This window comes from Geospiza fortis, unplaced genomic scaffold (assembly GCF_000277835.1).
Source record: "Geospiza fortis unplaced genomic scaffold, GeoFor_1.0 scaffold524, whole genome shotgun sequence".
Lineage (NCBI taxonomy): Eukaryota > Metazoa > Chordata > Aves > Passeriformes > Thraupidae > Geospiza > Geospiza fortis.
In genome coordinates, this window is record NW_005054437.1 from 1,099,040 (window position 1) to 1,118,263 (window position 19,224).

The 19,224-nt window shown below is 38.2% G+C and overlaps 1 protein-coding gene across 1 annotated transcript in view; it reads right to left on the reverse strand.

Annotated features, from left to right (window-relative positions):
• Positions 1-19,224, reverse strand: part of KCNQ1 (potassium voltage-gated channel subfamily Q member 1) — a 330,598-nt gene that overhangs the window by 101,395 nt on the left and 209,979 nt on the right. Inside the window, exons 15-18 of the mRNA XM_031062124.1 lie at positions 8,485-8,560; positions 1,840-1,934; positions 1,138-1,184; positions 261-322 (exon numbers count right to left, since the gene is read on the reverse strand). Of these exons, the coding sequence (XP_030917984.1) occupies positions 261-322; positions 1,138-1,184; positions 1,840-1,934; positions 8,485-8,560 (280 nt within the window). The remainder of the gene's footprint in view (positions 1-260; positions 323-1,137; positions 1,185-1,839; positions 1,935-8,484; positions 8,561-19,224) is intronic.

A 19,224-nucleotide genomic window follows, 5' to 3' on the forward strand; every position in this document is an offset into this window, starting at 1 on the left:
GTAATATATGCAATTAAAAATAAAATACCCAAGCGAGTCCCAAAAGTGACTGAAATCAATTAAATTCAGGTTTTTTTCCTTATTCTGTTAAAGTGATGAGAACCAAAAATGCAATCTGTGACAAAAATTAGACTCCACCACCTGGAAAAGCCAGGCATTCAACTCTATTTTAAGTTGAATTTTCCTTCACATCCTATGAAACAAGCACTGTTCGATCACAAACCATGTCCTCATTCACTGCCAGTTCAACTGAGCCTTACCTTGTCCTCCACTCTGTTCAGCCTGGCACCAATCGTGTTATTTCCTCGATCTTTGCTTTTCTCTGTGGAACAAGAAACACTTTCAAATTAATATATGGTGGTATAACAAAATAGCAGCAAACCACAACAGGGTGTGTTTAACTAGCCCACCAACACCGTGTAACTGAACACCCTTACCAGGCTGATAGATCCATTCCTTAAAAGTAGTTTTCTGTTTCTTTTTATAGCATTGGCCCACGCCAGGGCTTTTAATAGCCCTGAGTTTAAGGCATTTTTAATCTTAGTTTTATGCTTTAACCACGGAGAGCAAAAATGTTCCCAATTTAGTTAATGTTTTAATTGCCACTTAAAAACAATCTGCCACTATGCAAAGGACTCTACAGCCAAGTTGAATAACACATTTGGTAACATTTTATCTTTTTACCCCCACTATAAACAATACAGAAAGATGAGTTTGCAAATGACATAAACAGGGAGTTTTCATTAGCCAGACTTGTCACAGACTAACGTAGTCCTTTATGCTCCATTTCCAGTGTCTTTTCAAAGCTATCAAAGATCCATGTGAATATTACAAATTTCACAGGAACTCTGTAATCTTAGCACACCAATTTATTGAATATATGGTGAGTCTCAGAAAGACTAGAGCCAATATTTTAAAGACTTCAGTGAAAGTAGGTGCTTTAAGAATCTAAATAAGAACAACCCTAATTTAAAAGTGTTGATGACTAAATATAATTGCCAATGCTTAATCTTCAGAGCACAACCAGTTGGCACGGTTTAGAAATTTGGCAATAAAATGAAAATGATTTGAGCAAGTATTTTCCATTAATTATATGTTCATCAGATTAATTTAGACACATTCTTTGTATTGACTTACCTGAGACAGAGATAAAAAGAGATGGCTTTCCTATGGACTGGTCCAACCTATAAAACAAAAAAGAAACATTTTTGTCTTTTATAAGTCTGAACCAGCATCTTCACTCTCTCTAGATGGAGCAGGAAGGCCTCTTCACAAACAAGCAAAGTGAAGTTCAAATAATTTTGGTTTGTCCTGTGAGTGAAGTGGTTGCTTTATGCTAAGAGTAGCTTGATATGAAAAATTTAGTAGCAAAATGGGATTTGAATTAGATTGCTCTACAGCTTCTTGAACTACTGTAAAGTTTTACAATGCCCATTTTCCATATGCTCAGCATTGATTTGTCTTTTCCTTGTTCTTCTGCAGCTTTCTTTTTGTATCAGTCATGTCTTAGTTGGCTCTTAGGGGCAATTCTTTGAGAGCAGGTGACGGTATTGCACTCTCCAAGTGTAGAACAGCCCCTATCATATAGACATTGCAGTCTATAGTCACAGCTAGCAGGGACTGAGGTAATACATCTAAGTCCCAATCATCAGATTTTTAAGCTTTTTGCCTTCTCCTCCCTGTGTGAAAAGAAAACTTTATGCAAATGCCATTTTATATTCTCTAATTGTGCAGAGTCCTGCCAATATGGCACCTTTAACCCTGGCATTTTTTTAAACATGGGCCCCTAATTTACAAACATCCTCTTGCTGCTGTTCATGGGGGGCTTCATTGACATACCTCCTCTGCAGCTCCTTGATTCGCACCATCAGGTTGAGGTGGCCCTGAGAGTACTGCTCAATAACATCTCGGACATCGTAGGGCTTTCTGGCTTGCTGTAAGAGACAAAAAATGTGCCCTTAAGTGACAAGAATGGACAAAAGGTCTGTGGCAATGTAGATGTTTATGAAGAGTAAACAGTAAGTTCTTTTAGCACTGTGTAAATATGTGAGTTATTTTGATTGTTGCCATGATCACACATTTTTGGTGGAATAATTCTGACAGTTCTCATTTCATCCACCTTTTTGTTACTGCAGGTCTGTATGCCTTCCAAGAGATAATCCATCAAACTGGAGTTCAAAAGGACTTGGAGCCAAAAAAAGTTTATCTGGCACTTTGTTCAGAAGCTGGTGCACACTCTAGTTTCTTCTGGAAACAAGGTTCATACTCCTTGGCCACTGACAAATATTGGGTCTTGCACATGCACAAACCCCTGTTCTCAGTCAGCACCTGGGGCTCACAGTTCAGGCCTCACCATGGGAAGTTAAAACACAGTCCTAGATGAAGGTGCAGGACTGATTTCCTCTTCCAGAAAGACTGGTTAAGTTTTCAAAACTGCTAGGAAACACTGGTGCAAGAAATGGCCTGTGTTTGTAACTTACTTACATGGGAAAGAATTCATCTGACCTACTATTCATGAAACAGCTTTTGTGTAGTACAGAGGCACTAGTATCAAGATAAATGCAATAGTATTTACCTGTAAGACACCAAGACTAACTGGGAAGCAAGTTAATGAACATGTTGAAGGGTAGCAACAAATTAAAGGTATCTTAATCCGACATCTAGAATCTAGAGTCCTATCAGCGCCAGAACTGGTGTTCCCAGCACAGGAAAGACATGGACCTGTTAGAACAAGTCCAAAGGAGGCCACAAAGATAATCAGAGAGCTGGAGCACTTCTGCTATAGACAGAGTGAGAGAGTTGTGTTGCTCAACCTAAAGAAGCAAAGGTTCCAGGGACACCTCATTGGAGCCTTTCAGTATTTGAAAAAATACTTTTAAAAAAGATGGGGACAGATTTTTACAAGGGCCTGTAGTGATAGGACAAGGGGAAAATGGCTTCAAGCTGAAAGAGGGCAGGTTTAGATTAGCTATTAGGAAGAAATTCTTAAGTGTGAGGGTAGTGAGACACTTAAATGGGTTGCCCAGAGAAATTTTGGATGCCCTGTCCCTGGAAAAATCCAAGGTCAGGTTGGGAGGGACCCTGAACAACCTGACTGTGTGAAGATGTCCTTGCTCATGGCAGAGGGTTTGCACTAGATGACCTTTGAAGGTCCCTCCCAACCCAAATTTTTCTATGATTTCTGACTCATTTGTTATCCTGTTTATAGAAACTCTGCAGATAATTTTCAAGGTTTTGTAAACACCTTGGTAACACTGAGTTACAACTTCTCTTTTCTCGCATTGTTTGAGAACAAGGAAAAGAATTTTCAGTGGTAGCTTCTAAGATACCAGAATTTGGATCCCTTTTGAAGTCTCAGAAGTATTTTGTCACCTGTACTTCAAAAGCCGATGTCTCTGCTCTGCTTTATCTTATTTCCCAAACTTCAGGATTTCCTCAACTCCATGCTATAAATACTGTTTTTTTCCTAAGCCAATGGAAAATGGGATACTATACAAAAACAAGCTGTGGAGACTGTGGTATCTTCATGCAGTCCCCTGCACCTGCCTGGGAAGCAGCTCCCACATTTCAGGAATGATTCCTTTAGTAACATCACTTCACCAAACAAACTGTATTTCAGTGTCCCAGATTCCCCATGTCAACTGCAAGCCTTGGGTGAATGTGAGGTCCTCTCTAGTGGGAGGCTAAGCAGGACTGGGAATTGCTTCAATCTAATCAAGGAGCACAGAAGATTTCCCAAGCATCCCAACTGCTTACACACACATAAATCATAACTAACATCCACAAAGAAAGAAATATGATTCTGCCATGGCATAAGCCTGTAAATCTTTCCATGGACTAGCACTGTAAACATGATAATATTAACAAAAAAAAAATTCTTGGATTCTTTTTGTACTATAAATAAGCAAAATAGAAATCTGCAAGTTTGAAAACTGCAGGTTCAGAAAAGGTGTTCAGTAAGAATAAAGATGAAAGATGTAGAGGTTTCTCCTGCCATCCTCATCCTCTGACACAGGAGTCTGACAATAGTGTAAGTATTTCCCTGCCTGTTTTACATTTACAGGGCTGTTTCTCTCTCTTTAAAACAAGAATTGAAAACCTGGAGTAAATATATTTTAAGAATGAGGCTAAACTTCTGAGTAAGTCTGAGTATTTAAGTCAGTACTGATTTTTCTGTAACTGCTTCATATTGAAAGCTGATCTTCTACAAGAAAATACTCTTGCTGTTGACCATATAAAAAACCTGCAGCAGGCAACAGATGAGTATGGAATAGACAAAAGTAGAAGCCAGTCCCACAGCCTTCTTAACTGCTTCTCTTCCTTACTTTTGGTCCTCTGCTAATTAAGCAAAACTCATGGCAAAATTCTTTTTAAATGCCTTAGAATTTCCTCCATCATAAATGACAGTTTTTAAAAGGCACAAAATCCAATGCCAAACATTAAATGTGCACCACTGGCTGTGGCTGTTGTTGTTCCCTAGTAACTGCATGGGCAGGGAGGCAGACCTGGGAAAGGGGAATCCAGGAAAGGGGAATTTCTGGGAAATGCAGCCAGGTAACATCAAATAAAATGGGCAAAACACTCTGTGAAGCACAGGACGCTGAAATACACAGTTTAGTACAGTCCAGTATGGAGATTAGAAAAGATTACACACACAATTCATATGAATCGCATAGTATGATGAACTACAAGACTATAAATGTAAGATTTTCCAGGGAAATTGTAACAAGTCAGGCAACAGTTATGTCATCGGTAGAACTGCAACCTGTATTTTTAATTTATGCTATGTATAGAATATTTGCCATGGTAAAAATCATACCACAAGTTAAAAAGCTATTTTAGAAGGAAATTAATTTACTCATTTGGAAGAATTTACATGGAAAGAAAATGTAAAAAGTTTTCAAAATGAAAATGGGAAATCAGAACCAGTTCCTGGTCTCTGTATCTGTGATGGATATCACAGTTGCATCTATGTACATTAGTTTTAAGACTTCTAGAAACATTCATAATTGGAAAACAAAGGTTATTTACTCATAAATTAGGCAAATAGGTTAACTGAGTATGGTAAATTTTTTTCCAAAATTCATTTGTAATATTAGATAGTGTCAAAAAAAATATGCTTTACAACTAATATATAAAATTAATTTTTGGTAGGTAGGGTGAACAAAGCCTAGAAAAGCATTCATTTCTAAGTCTGCTTTCCCTATAATCAATAAAATCCCTCCTTAACTGTAAGTCATTAATCTTCACTGATGCACGGGACTTGTGTAGAATGTGATCATTTGTATAGAATTTGAAACAGTCCTACAGACTTTACGAGAACATAAACACATCCATAAAAAAGGTATTAATTCTTTATAATATTATGCTGGGTTCATGGGTTATACATGGGCATCCTCCTAAGGACTATATTTAAACCTTGACTTTAAATACAGCCTAAATTTCTCTCCTTCTTTTAGAGGAAATGATACTTCACAAAGACTTGCTTTTCATGTCCTTTGAACATCTTTGTATGCCTGTTTATATTTTCTTTATTTGTTGTATTTATTTATTGAGATTTAAACAGGAAGGCTTTGCTTTCTGAGTGGCTTTTGTCCTTCTGATGCCATCATCCCCCATTATTAACTGAGCCCTTTAAAAAATATATCTAGTCAAATTTAGGCCTACAGGTGTGTCCTGCAACCAGCTGGTATAGTTTAAGAACCATGCTGGGTTCATGCTGGGACCTATTTTGCAAAACTTTCCTCTTCCTCTCCTTCTTCCTATGCTGTCCTACTAAAAGGTTCAGAGGCATCTCTAAAAAATACTCCTTTAAAGTGCTGGCCTTCCTTAGTGTTGCAGCTAATTTTAAGCATGAATTGCCCAATGGACTTCCGATGAAATTGGGTTGTGAGTTTGTTGTGGGTTGTTTCAACAGTTACAGGAAGAAAATATCTGAATTTTCTTGTTTTGGAACTTATTTTTTACATAATTGTAAAGCTTAGAAAGAAAACACCTACTGAAAACCAGCTGTACAGACCTCTAAAATGCTGAAAGATATATTTTTAAAATGCATCTTTCTGCTTTACCTTATTTTTGGACATTACATTAGTCTGCTTATTAGGAACAGTACAGTCATTACTTGGCACATGCTAAAACAATTTAATTTATTATGATTATTTTATATGCATAGAACAGATTTACAACTTTTGATGAAAGAATAATGACAGTGGTTATCGCTTAATTACAGGAGAGATTTTCAAAATCATCTTGGGGCTTGAATTTCAAGGTGACTTCGTGCATCAATTTACTTGAGTGCTTTGGAAAACTGTGCCTTTGGTGCTCTCCAAATTTCTAAGCTTGATCGTGACCTTATATTCAGAAATTATGGAGAAGTATCAGATATTCCCCTACTTTCCTACTGGGGATTCTGCTTCTGAAGAAACAACAGCCTATCACTTGTACACAGGAGTAGGGACCGAAGATCCACCCCACGTCAGGCAAATGACATTTTTAGTTCTTTAGTAGCAGCTAATATGGATCCTTCAGGAAGAACGAAGACTGCTGAGCAGAGATGGGAGACAACCCTGTCCAGGGATTTTGTAGATGGCCGGGACTGAGCCTTTTGCAGATGCAAAAGTGAGAGTACAACTGAGAAGCCAGATTAGCAACTGAGATACTGAGCACAAACAAGTTTTAAGTATGAACTGAATAGTCCCATTCTATTCAGTCAAATGCTTTTTCAGCTTCTATCAAATCATCTGCCGCAGGGGAGTCTCGTTTATTTGCCAGGTGGATAACGTTACACACAGTGCTCAGGCATTTTCAAAATCTGTTTCTGACAAATACCACTTGGGAGGTAGATCTACAATATGTGGATTTCTTGTTACTAAGCAGTGTAGTTAATACCATGGCAAATATTTTATGATCTAAATTTATGAGAGCAATGATTCAGTAATTACCGCAGAGCAAAGGATCACAATCAAGTTTTAGAATGAAAATAAATTAGATTTTAATGGAATTGACCACATTCAGGCAATTATTCACACAACAGCAGCAGACACATCACTGGACTAGGCCATATCCCTTGCCCAATTTCAAGTGCCGACCAGCAAGTGCTAAGAAATTTCTCAACAAAACGACTATAAATATTATCTTCAAGTAGTTGAGACTATGTCTCTCTTAATTTTAGTCTAATAATGATAATAAAAGGTGAAATGGCCTAGCAGAAACTTTTTGAAAGCCCTCTCTTCAAGAAAACTCTGGACATGGGACATTTCAGCCTAAACGATACTGATCTGAATACACTATACATAACTAAATTTTCTGACAACTTTAGCCATAAATTAGCTCATTAGTAAAAATTAAAATATTCAAAGTAGAAATTTGCGAAAGAATTCAGGAAATTCTTCTGAATTTTACAAGGAAATCAGAATTGTGGGATTGTAACAGCAGCAAACTTTGCCTTACACACATATATATTGGACTGCTAGTCATCATCATCATGATCTTTTTGATCTTAAATTTTGTAGTCTTCAAATATGAAGGAGAAAACACACTCCACCTTTTTGGAGGGTCTAGATTAAAGGTGGGATAGCTTTTTAGTTTATTGGAAGCAGGAATAGCTAGGTTGTATATGAAAATAGATGTAGGCAGTTAAGCCACTCTCATCCTTTGCATTTTCAGTTGTGAAGCCTGCTCTCTAGAGATTATCCCTTATTGATTGATTTTAAGCAAGGTAATAGATTTATTACCTACATATACATTCACCTGGTTTAAATCAAGCTGAAGGCTCTTGACATGTGTTTTTACTGGATTAATGAAACAGATTTTTAGAATGTTTGCAGTCTGAAATTTTTATTCAGACCAGGAAACAAGGTTAATTAGCTACTGTTAAATGCTTATGACATCACAAGACCACAGCAAGTAAAGTGGCACATGGGAAATGTATCAGTGAGGGCCAGAGGAAGAAAGAGCATCAGTATCACACTAACTGGGAAGGAGGTCTTCTACTATGCAGAGGGGAGAAAGGAGAAGAAATGAGAAACCCTCCAATACACTAACAAATTTCCACCTTGGTTTCTTATCAGGACTTCATTATCATTGAGTAAGAGACAGAAACAAGGCTGAGGTAGTATTTTAATCTCTAATCCTACTGACTGGGCATGAAAGCAGCACACAGCTCAGAATTAATGGAGACATACGAGAATGTTTGCACTGCCAGAAAGAGACAGCGATAACAGAGGGCTAAGGGTCAAGTCCATTAGCAGAAAATAACATTTTAATTCAGACTGCATTTCAGGAGTTTAGCCTATTTCCAGTGCATCCATAGTTGACTAACCTGCTGCGAAACAACCACCCTATTGAAGGAGGGAGAGAATAGTGGGTGTAGATCACCGTTACTGAAATGAATTGTGTTAGCCTCTCTTAAGTTTCTAAAAGAGACAATGAATCAGGAAAATAAAAGGGTTTATTTAGAAAAGGAGTTTTCTATTCACGACTCACCTGGAACTTTTTTTTTGCCACAAAATACTGCATCCTCCGAATCACCTTGATGGCAGCGCGGTGGTGTTCCCGCAGCCTGTGGGAAAAACAAGGAGGGTCAGGGGAGAAAGAGCATCTCCATCCAGACAAGAAATACAGCAGGCTGCAGAAAACCCTTCCCCAAAACATCAATGTGCAATGTAAGTAGCTGTGATCCAGCTTGGCAGCACAACACACTGTTCTGCTGACCTTCCTCACCTTTCAAGAAGGCTCTGAAAATCCAGGGTTTTATCTGACCCGTGCTAGGTTTGCACACCATGTCACAGCCAAAAGAGGTGTCCACACAACCTCTTTCTGTGTCTAAGCAGACCTCCATGCATCCCTCCCAGTTTCATTTCCACAAAAAAAACCCCAAATCTCAAGTTCTTGCATATCCAGCCATGAACAGCTTTTATACAGTCACTCCTGTTTTTAGGATTTTTTTGGTTTGTTTGGGTTTTTGGAGGTGTTCACCCCGCAATTTCTATACAATATGTTTCTTCACTTAGATGATTTTTTTCCACAAAGAATTATTAAAATAAAAAACACTTGAAAGATCTTTGATTTGCTGACTGCTAAACAAACAATCCAAATAATCTAGAAGTTGCTGGATATAACATCTACATACATATTTATCGCCAAATGGAACTGTAGCTTAATATAATGACAAAATAATCTGACGGGTCTTTAAAAAATATATGCCCCCCTTTGTGCATATGCATATGACCTGACAACAGAATAGAGAAAATAAGTTGCTCATTGTGCTTTTAAATTACAGACTTTCATAGAACCTGACATGATTTTTCAAACAGTGCCTTAAAACCAACAGTTATTTCAAGTTTTTCAAAGCTTCCAAAAAAGAAGCATTTTCTTCTTAACATTAAAATATTATATCAAACATTAAGCCAATTATTCAGACTGTTCATTCTATTACTCTTACCAAGACGTACTTGAATGACATTACAGCACCATCTTTATTTCCTTTTTAACTGCATGAACATCTAGTGTTTCTAACTCTCATCCCAAACACACTTCTAGTGATGGCTTTGGGGAACAGCTGCAAAAGCAGTTAGGTGTTCCAGATGTTCTATCTTTATAGACTTACTATTAGTAATACAGATAGAATGGCATATTCAGATGTCACCATGCAATGCTTTCTTTCCATACTGAGCATGACAGCATTCATACTCACTAAGGGATGGAGAAGTCATATAAGTTCTATAAAAGAACTATTTTAAGTTATATAAAAGTTTGTGCAAGTTTGGGTCTTTAGTATGTTACAGTATGGTATCACCCAAGCCTCTGCAGCTAAATATAACCTGGAATTTTTGTGAGTATTCAGGTGTTTCCTCAGGATAGATCTCCCCCAATAAATAAAAGTTCTGCACATGCAAGTGGTGGATGTCTGTCCTCTGAAGAGGTGTACCTGGGGTGTTCCCCTTCTGAAAACTCACACTTTTTAGTAAGAAAATCAAAAGCAGAACCAAAAAAAAAAAAAAGCCGTAATTTCCTACTTCTAGCTATTGCCTCTCAGGTGGGTTCTTTCTGTTATAGAAATTGTTCTGATTTAGCAATGACAGAAAAGATTACTTTCTCCAGAAATAGCTTAAATTCATTGCTTTTCAAGCTAATACCATACAGCTTTTCACTGCAGGTCTACAGATGGCTACCCCTAAGTGTATTTATATAGATCATCTGTACCTCAATAATTATGCACCAAACCTGCAGTTAGATCTGCACAGGAAGCTTTTTCCCTCTTAACACCTTCCTGAGGTATCTTAGAGACACTCTCTCCAGGCCCCTGCTCCCACAGATCTGACTGCAACATCACGGTTCAAGTTACAAAAATGAAAATTTGCTCCTCCTGCCTGGAATGGCTGTGTGTTTGGATCAGTTCCCAGTGGACCGAGTTAGCCTAATGCTGGTTCAGGGCACCCCTGTTCTGTGAGCCTGTGCTGCATCATTCTGCTGCTAAGGACTTGGATGACTTCCCCCAAACCCAAAGGAAATAAAGTGTTTGTGCTTTTAAGTTCTGCTTCACAGAGATGGGAGCCAAAAAGGTAAACACTGTTTAATTTTCTAGTAAATATCAAAGGTATGATATCATGCAGCTATACATCCTATACATAAAAGCACACAAAAACATCTTTTGACAAATAGAAATATATTTTAATTGCCTTAAAACTGTTTGTAGTATTTTGGTTTATGCCTCATTTCCTCTGGGGTGTTCTTCACAGTCCATTTTTTCTGAGTAAAACATTTTTCTTTGGGACAGCCAGTCACCAGTAGAGCACACCAAATCCCTCATTCTCTATCTAGAGGACAAGTCCCATCTATAAGCAAGGCAGGCAGATAATAAAAATGGTATTTGCCATTCAGTGAAATAACAAAGCTACATGACCAAAATGATTTTCCAATGCAGCTATTCACCATCAATCATTTTTCAGTGCTAACATGAACTATCATGCCAGGAGGAAAAGTTAATATTCTCCTTTTAATCCTTCCCATTTCCAGCTCCAGTAGGAAGCCTTACAGTAAGCTTGTTTCTGCTTATGCTGTAAAATGCAATTCTGCACAACAGGCTGTCCTGATTCCCCAAGATAAAATGCTTCTGCGATGAGAGAAGGGAATAAAGGATTTAATTAGTAGCCAAGGCTGTGATTCACGGTTGTTTGATCTCTTTGGCACACTGGTAACAAATGCTTTAGTAAATTGAGAGCTTAACCATTAACTGGTGATATTTGTTTGTTCAGCCACTTGTGACATCTCTGAATTTTGGTTACAGAGGGGCTCTCTGCAGCCTCTGGGCACAGGGAGCACGCTCAGACATCAGAAAGGTGCTCAACATTTCACGGTGCCCACCTCTATGAATATCTGGGTTTTTTTAGGAGTGTGGCTGGAAATGACCTCACCTGAGCGTTCTGCCAGAGCACAGCACCTCTCCTTGCTGCTTTGTCCCTCCCCTACCCTTCGGAGAGGCACTGCTGTGCACAGTGGGTCTCTGATGGCAGCCTAGAAAGGGTCTTCAGGGACTGCTGGGCACCTCCAGAGTGCCTTTCTGCTGCAGTGAGCTGTGTGAGCAAAGCTCTCACGCAACTGCAGTCCCTCATTTTCAGATGTTTAGTTTTGCCTGACTTTGGGGGAAAGCTTGTTGGATAAATGCATTAGCAGCAGGGTCAGCAGGCCTTTTGCTCTTTTGGCAACAAAGCTATTTTCCTCCCCTAAGCATTCATCAGGCTTTGAGCCTCATCATCACCATACCCATTAACACCATAACTGACATCTGAAGGAACTTGCCAAACACTGTTTGACTGATTCTAACAACCAGCAGCATGTTACCTTAAAAAGTAATATACACAGAATGCCTTTAAAATCAAACTAAAGGTATTACTTCTGATAACTGGATAACTTCTCAGCCTGCACACTTCCGAAGAAAAACTGCCAATAGCTTTCACTGGCTACCAGTAATTTCCTTTCGCAATATGAAGAGGACATCAAGATCACCTTGAATACAGCACATGCTATGTGACATTTCTCATGGATTCAAACTCACAGAATTAGGTCCTGAAGCCACCAAGGAATCTACAACACTGTTATAACCCTTAGGAATCCAGAAGGATGAAGAAGGATGTAGAAATTCAACAACAGAAGACCATCCCGGTTGTAATAGGGCAAATAGATTCATACAAACCTACATTATTTGCAGGTATAAACTAGAACTGCTTTGTGCATGCACTGAAAAACAACCTGTTGTGGATTCAGGCACTCTTCAAAGCATAAGAAATGAGGATGAAAAAACCTGGTAACAAAATGCAATGGATTGAGCACCCACATTAAAAAAGAAAGCCTGGCAGAATTAAATGACTAGAAATCCTTAGTTTTTCCTGCCTTCTTTAGTTGTTAAGATACTTAACCTACAACCAGTCACTTGGAGGAAATCTGATCTCAACATCAGTCCATTAGAAATCTGAACAGGAATTTCACTTAAACTGGAAAACAAGCTTGATGAAATACTTTATGTAACTTAACTGACATTCCCATTTGGTTGGAAAGTTATTATACATTAATAAATGCTCTGAACTGTTGCAATTCAGACTTTTGTTCATTTGACTTCATATCGTTCACTTTCCCCAACACAATCAGCCAAAGCCTCAGCAGGTTTCCGAAGTTGTGGCTCATTCCCCAGTCCCACACTCACTGGCAATGCCACTGTTCAGTCAGGACCCACCTGCCTTCCTCCTGTCAGAGGACATGCAGGGTCACCCCAGAAGAATGCTCTGGGATGAAGGCTAAAACTTTTTAGTTGCCAAAACTGTGTGGCTTTATCATTCGGAGCTAAGCAGGTGCATGGTTCAGTTGCTCTATGATTCAAGACAAATAAAACACTTCTTTAAAATTAAGCTTTACAAGATTATTCCCCTTTCTGAAATAGATTAATTTTGATAAAGAATCATAAAGGAAAAGCAATTATTAATTAGAAATATTAATTGCCCTTACAAAGCTGCTAAAGTTTATATCAAACCCTTAGTAATTCCATTAGAAGTTTGTTCCCCTTTTCATCTCAGGAAGGTGTTCTACATATTGGTTTAGTGTTAACAGAAATATTAAAGCAACAGGGCAGAGGAAAGGTGGTGCTGATTTCCTATTTATAACACTTGCCTTTTTGTTCATGTGCAGAACATTTCATTATGAGGACTGTGATGTCTGGCACAGACCTCCCAACACACACGGACGCTGATATTATCAGAGCCTAAAGGTCAATGCTGTCTGTTCAGAATGAGTCCAACAGGAACGAAAATGCAGTTGGAGAGAGCTACAGATTTATAACATCTTTTACAAAATGCCCATTTCTCAGTAAACCTAATACTGATTTGAAGTCAGGCTCAGTTTTTAAAACCTATTTAAATTCTCCGCAGTCATCTTAAATTTCTGACTTGGGACAGGGTAAAGTATTAAGAAAGAAGACTGAAGTTGGTTGGCCTGAAGCTTTTGGCAGTAATCATTATTTAGATTTGAGCTTTATCTTTAATGCATCAGTTTTCAATCATATGTTTTGCATGTGAGATGAAGTATTTTTTTCCATTCAGGCCCTGAAAAACATTCTTTGTCACAGAGTCTGGTGGAAGAGATTCAGAGTAACAACATTAATCCATTTCATTAGTGCATTTAAGTCTAATGAAATCTTCCATCCTTAGTCCTCCAGGCATTTTAGGTATAGAATTTGCTGTGGCTCAAGCTTATTCTGTCATTCCCTGCCTACTCCCAGTTGATGGAAATCTCTCTGCACTGAGCTGCATTTTAGATGCTGAAAATTGGAAGAGATGCTGTGGATTCTGAAACAGGAAATACTTGATCACCATACCCAGGGATAAAATCAGAATCACTGATTATTTCCAATATCACAGACTACCCAGTTTCTCCTTTCATTTGTTCCTAGTTTAGCAAGTGTTTTTTTGCCATCATTATGATCAGTTTAGTGAGGGCTGTCTACAAATAGCCTGGCCCATAAATGTTTTGCAAAAATTATCTTAAGGATAAACCAGTAAAAGCTGCTCAGAAATGTTAGAAAAGTATGATGGCATTTGAAGAGCAAAACAGTTACACATCTGAAGTTTAATTAAATGGGCTGAGTTTACACAGGACCACAGAATGGCTTGGGTTATAAGGGACCTTAAAGATTGTCTCATTACAACCCCCCTGCTGTGGACAGGGACACCTTCCTCTAGACCAGATGGCTCAGAGCTCCTTCCAACCTGACCATGATCACTTCCAGGGATGGGACATCCACAACTTCTGTGGACAACCTACTCCAGTGCCTCATCACCCTCACAGAAAAGAATTTCTTCCTGGTACTTCATCTGAACCCACTCTCTTAGTCTGAAACCATTTGCACTTGTTCTGTCATTACTTGCCCCTATAAACAGTCTCTGTCTTTCCTGTAGGCTCCCTTCAGGTACTGGAATTTACTAAATGCTCCCATAACATTTTCAGTGTAAACAAAGTTAGAAACTCGTGACAAATCAAATTTGTCCCCCCATGGTTATCACTTCTGGTGTCTTCACAGGTTTAAACGCAATAGAGCTACAGAAATAATAGATACACATAGAACAAGAAGAATCACAAATAGAAGGTAAGATAGCTTTAAAAAATTTCTTTGGTCTCAGCATTCAAAGGCATTTTAGTAATTACTGGCAAACAATCTGTTTATGAAAGATCTACATCAGCTGAACTCCTGTTCATGCTTGTAAATTAGTTATGAATGGGTAAGATTTCATCAAATGAATTTGTTCATCTAAGCACTGAATAATTCAACAACAATAGCTAATTATTTCTATGAAGACATTTGATGAATAATTTTTATAGAACAGTATGTCTCAAGGGTTTACTTCAAAAATAAAAGTTTCTTTGACTTAAATGCATGTCTTATAATGTAATTTCTGTTTTCAACCTAGGGAAATGCAGGGGCTGACTTCCATAGGAGTATCAGTGATTCTAAATTAAAAAATTGCTCTGCAGGAGTAATGTCAAAATCAGTCTTTCGGTGAACCCTTCAGGCAGTAAACAATTTGATTATTTACTAATTGTGAACATTGGCCCATGGGGAATAAGTTTAAGTTGAATTAATATTTGTACTCTTCTTCACCCACTATGTAATTTCCCAACTATATGTGGTTGGTCTTTTTTATTTAAAATATGTAATTTTAAAACCACAGTCATCTTTTAATGGATTTACATTTTATTCTACAGGAGCTTTCATTTCTCCCTTCTCAAAAGTAATAGGTTTAACTGAGAAATCCTTTAATGTAGTTATAGCCATCCTCTTTCTCTCTACAGATAGTCTGGCTCAGTTTGATTTAGTTTGAAGATTTTTAACAGACTTACAAAGAAGGACAAGTTTAAGAAATAACATCTCCTTTGGGGGGGATTTTAGTATTTTAAACAAAAACAAACAAAAAATGCTTTCCAGCTAGACCTAAGAGGATCCAGAATAGCTGAACAGCATAGGATTCTGGAGTGTCACACTTAAATTTGTTCAACTTTCTTTGGGGGAAATGGTCCAACATGTTGTATGTCTAGAACAAAGACAAACTGCTGAAGCTAGAAGGAAGACCAGGTATAGGTTTTCAGAACTAATGGCATGCTGGAGCAAACAGAGGTAGCAGCAAGATATTTCCTCTGTGGCCTGCTCCACAGTGATGGCAGCTAAGAACTCAACTCTTACAAGGGTAGTTTGTATGGACAGCAGGCAATAGCCAGAGATTTCTTGTACATCCTTAATTGCCTTTGCTGTATATTTTCACAATTCCATTTTAACTCATGCCTGTTACTAGGACAGGAAGAGCTGCACAAAGAACATGGGGAAAAAATAGGAAGACAAAATTATCTTTGGTCAGGACCAAAAAGCCACATCAAGAAAGCAGGAAAACTATACAAGCCAGTTCCCATTTTGTCAGAACAAAGTATTGTTTGGCAGCTTTGGTGATGTCATTATCAAATACCAATTGATATTGATGTCCATATCAAATCACAGAGAACCTTTATTCAGCTCTTCACTCTCTGCATCTTATTGAGTTAGAGGGCTGCTGCTTTTTCACATGGTTTCAAGGCCAAGCAATTTGAAAGTAGCGAGACACAAATGAGATCACAGATAAGTAAATAATAATGTACAGCACTCTTACAGATACAGTCTGACACATTAAACTCCTTTTCTAAAGAAGCTGAACTCGGAACACAACAGAGCTTTTTGTTCAGTGCACACAGGAAGCCGTAGGCATTATTATTTTGCCTCCTCTGGTTAAAAGCCATCTTTTCAGATTAAAAATAGTATTTTTTTGCTGAGCTTTTAATTTATAGTTCTGAATTATACAAGGAAATGCAGAGCTACACTGAGAGGCACCAAGAAGAAATAACCATACTTCCCCTGGCTACTTGCCTTTCTATTGTTTGACTATTAAACTTACAATAACCTTTGAATATTTAACTGTCTGATGTTACACTACTTCACTATGCTCGAGAAGTTGCTCACACTACACAGTAGCTTTTTGCTGTGCTCATTGTAGGGAACTACAAGGCCCCTGCAAACTCAAGACTGAGTTTGACGTTTCTATTTGGCTTAAATTACATTGCTCAGAATGCACCTCAGATACAATCTGTACACAAAAATATCCAGCGCTGAATATGAGATGTAAAAGCATCAAAATTATGTAACCCATTGAGATTTCTCAACTATATGTTTCTATTCCCAATTATTTGCTTCTACTCTACAAAACACATGCTAATTTAACATACGCTGTATCTCACATCTTAATTAGGACTCATCTTGTGGTACTACTGCTGCCATCCCATTTAACCTTTTGTTTTGAGACAAAAGAAATAAGCTTTCATTGGGTCAGCTACTGATGCAGTTCATAGAGGATCCATGAAAGGTCAAAGCAATCTTGCGTTACTTAAACCTCACACAATGACTTTAGCCAGAACCCTCCTCAGTTTTTTCCTCCCATCTCAGTGATATGTGAATTTTCAATAATAGAGAATAGATGCAAAAACATGGTCCCTTACTTGTAAAACCAATCATAGGCAAGAGGTTAGAGTCACACAACTTCACAAATTCAACTACCCTACCAAGGCAAAGTTGAGAGAGTATCTCAGCTGTCCCACGCACATGAAAGTCATTGCATGGTTGTGACTGAGAAAATGAAGCAGGTCTCCTGTTGCAGAGACAGGAATTACAGCAGGAAAAATACCTGAAAGGAATTGATGTGAATACCAATATTTAAATAATTACCAAATTAAGTGATGATACCATTTCAGAAGTCTTAACACTTTCCATGTGTTTTTTTACTACAGAGGTGATTGGCAAATTCTCCTGCTCCTCGGTAACGAAAAGGAGAAGGTGGAACTCGCTGCTGTGAAGCTCTTTCTAAGCACTGAATTCTGAGAACAAACTGTATCCAAACCCCCCACCATTGTCACAGAAATCCACTGAAAAACACGAAGCCAAACCCTGCTCTCGTGTTCACCATGGGTAACAGAAGGGACTGGGAGCTGATGGACTGTGAGGTCACCTTGGCTCCTGGCCTGCCATCTCTGTAGGGGCTCTGGATGTTACTTGTGCACAGTGATAGAAGTGTGTTCTCACAGCTGCACTTTTTAGTGGGTGTAGCCTCCAAAAATAAACTGATAGAAGACTGCAAATGTGAGGGTGCTGCTGCGGTTTCTGTGAGCTGCAAACAGTGAAAGATGGCATTAGGACAAGGGGACTTCACTTCCCTTGTCAAAGCCATCACTTCAGGGAAAAAAGGCAGTTACAAATGTAGTTCAAAACTGCAATTTTTGCAACTGGAAGCATTCTCCAGGATTTGTTATTTTACAATAGTGGGGAAACACATGGGATTTCAACTCGTGGAGAACAGCCTTTCCCTATAAATCACAGAGTGTAATCTGAAACCTAGAAACAGCACAGGGGCTCACATTTATGGATTTAAAACAGATGAAGAGCAAGCACGCTCTTAACCCTTTCCCCATAATTCCTTCCCAGTACAAAATAAAAATGAATATACAAATACCGAACAGAAATTAACTTGGCAAAAATCAAGATTAATACAATTCTGTAAACACTGAATAGTTTAGACTTCCCTAAGGACACAAGCACAGAATTGTGCTAAAGCAAAGCACTGTAAAACTGTTAGAGCATAATCCAGTCTTTGGACTGTTCTTTCATCAACTTTTATTTAAGCAGTTTATCTTACTGAGATTAGGATCTCTCCTATAGAGCAAGACCTGGCAAACACAGGCCTCTGGTTTTGAATATCAGGCTATATTTCACTGGGAATGAAGTAACTAGCAGCCTGTCATCTCACCATAATGTTATAAACTCCTTAATCAGGCAATAGGAGAACTAATACTAACACATTAGTAATAATTTCTCTTCAAAAATATGTAAGAGCATTAAGATGACATATTGTTTATTTATTGTTCCTTAAGATCCCAAATCATTTCTGTATCAGTTTAGCTTCTCCTATGGCTTGCTGGAAAAAAAAATCCGAAACCCAGCAAATCCTGTCCAATTTGACACAGCCTCCTCCTTGATTTTTTAAAATTTAAATGAAAAAAACAGTGTAAAAGAATGGACTGGAATCTCAGCATTACCAAGATGCATTAGTCTCTACCTTGTCAGAGTCAGAGCTCCAGTACTTCCAGAAATTTACTCACATACGTAACACAATGGTGTGATTGAAACCAGAAATGGGCCCAGATTGAAATAAAGTATGATGGCATGTCATGTTAAATCTCTACCCAGTGTAATATTTTAGAGAAAACTCTAAACCAACCATCCCAAGATGGTTGACAGGAGAAGACTAAAAATAATTTTAAGCTTACTGCAAGATCACTCATCTGCAGACACAGTATTTGCCTGTGGTAATTCAAGCTCTGTCCCTTTATTGGCTGCAGTTCAGTGAAGTGGTACTTTTGTCCATGTCTCCTAATGAAAAGCTAGAGTGTCTCTGGGCTTCACTGAAAAGGTTGCAATTGATGGGAAAAATATCTCCGAAGTTGCCATGATGGGCACCTGAATCCTTTTCAAGTGAAGAAATCAGCTATCTAAGAACAGCAAAACAATACATCATGAAAAAGAATTTAGTCTTAGCCACTGGGCAAGTTGTGGAACATCCAGAAAATACAGTAATGGCTAGAATTTTGTGCTACAATAATCAGAGGGGC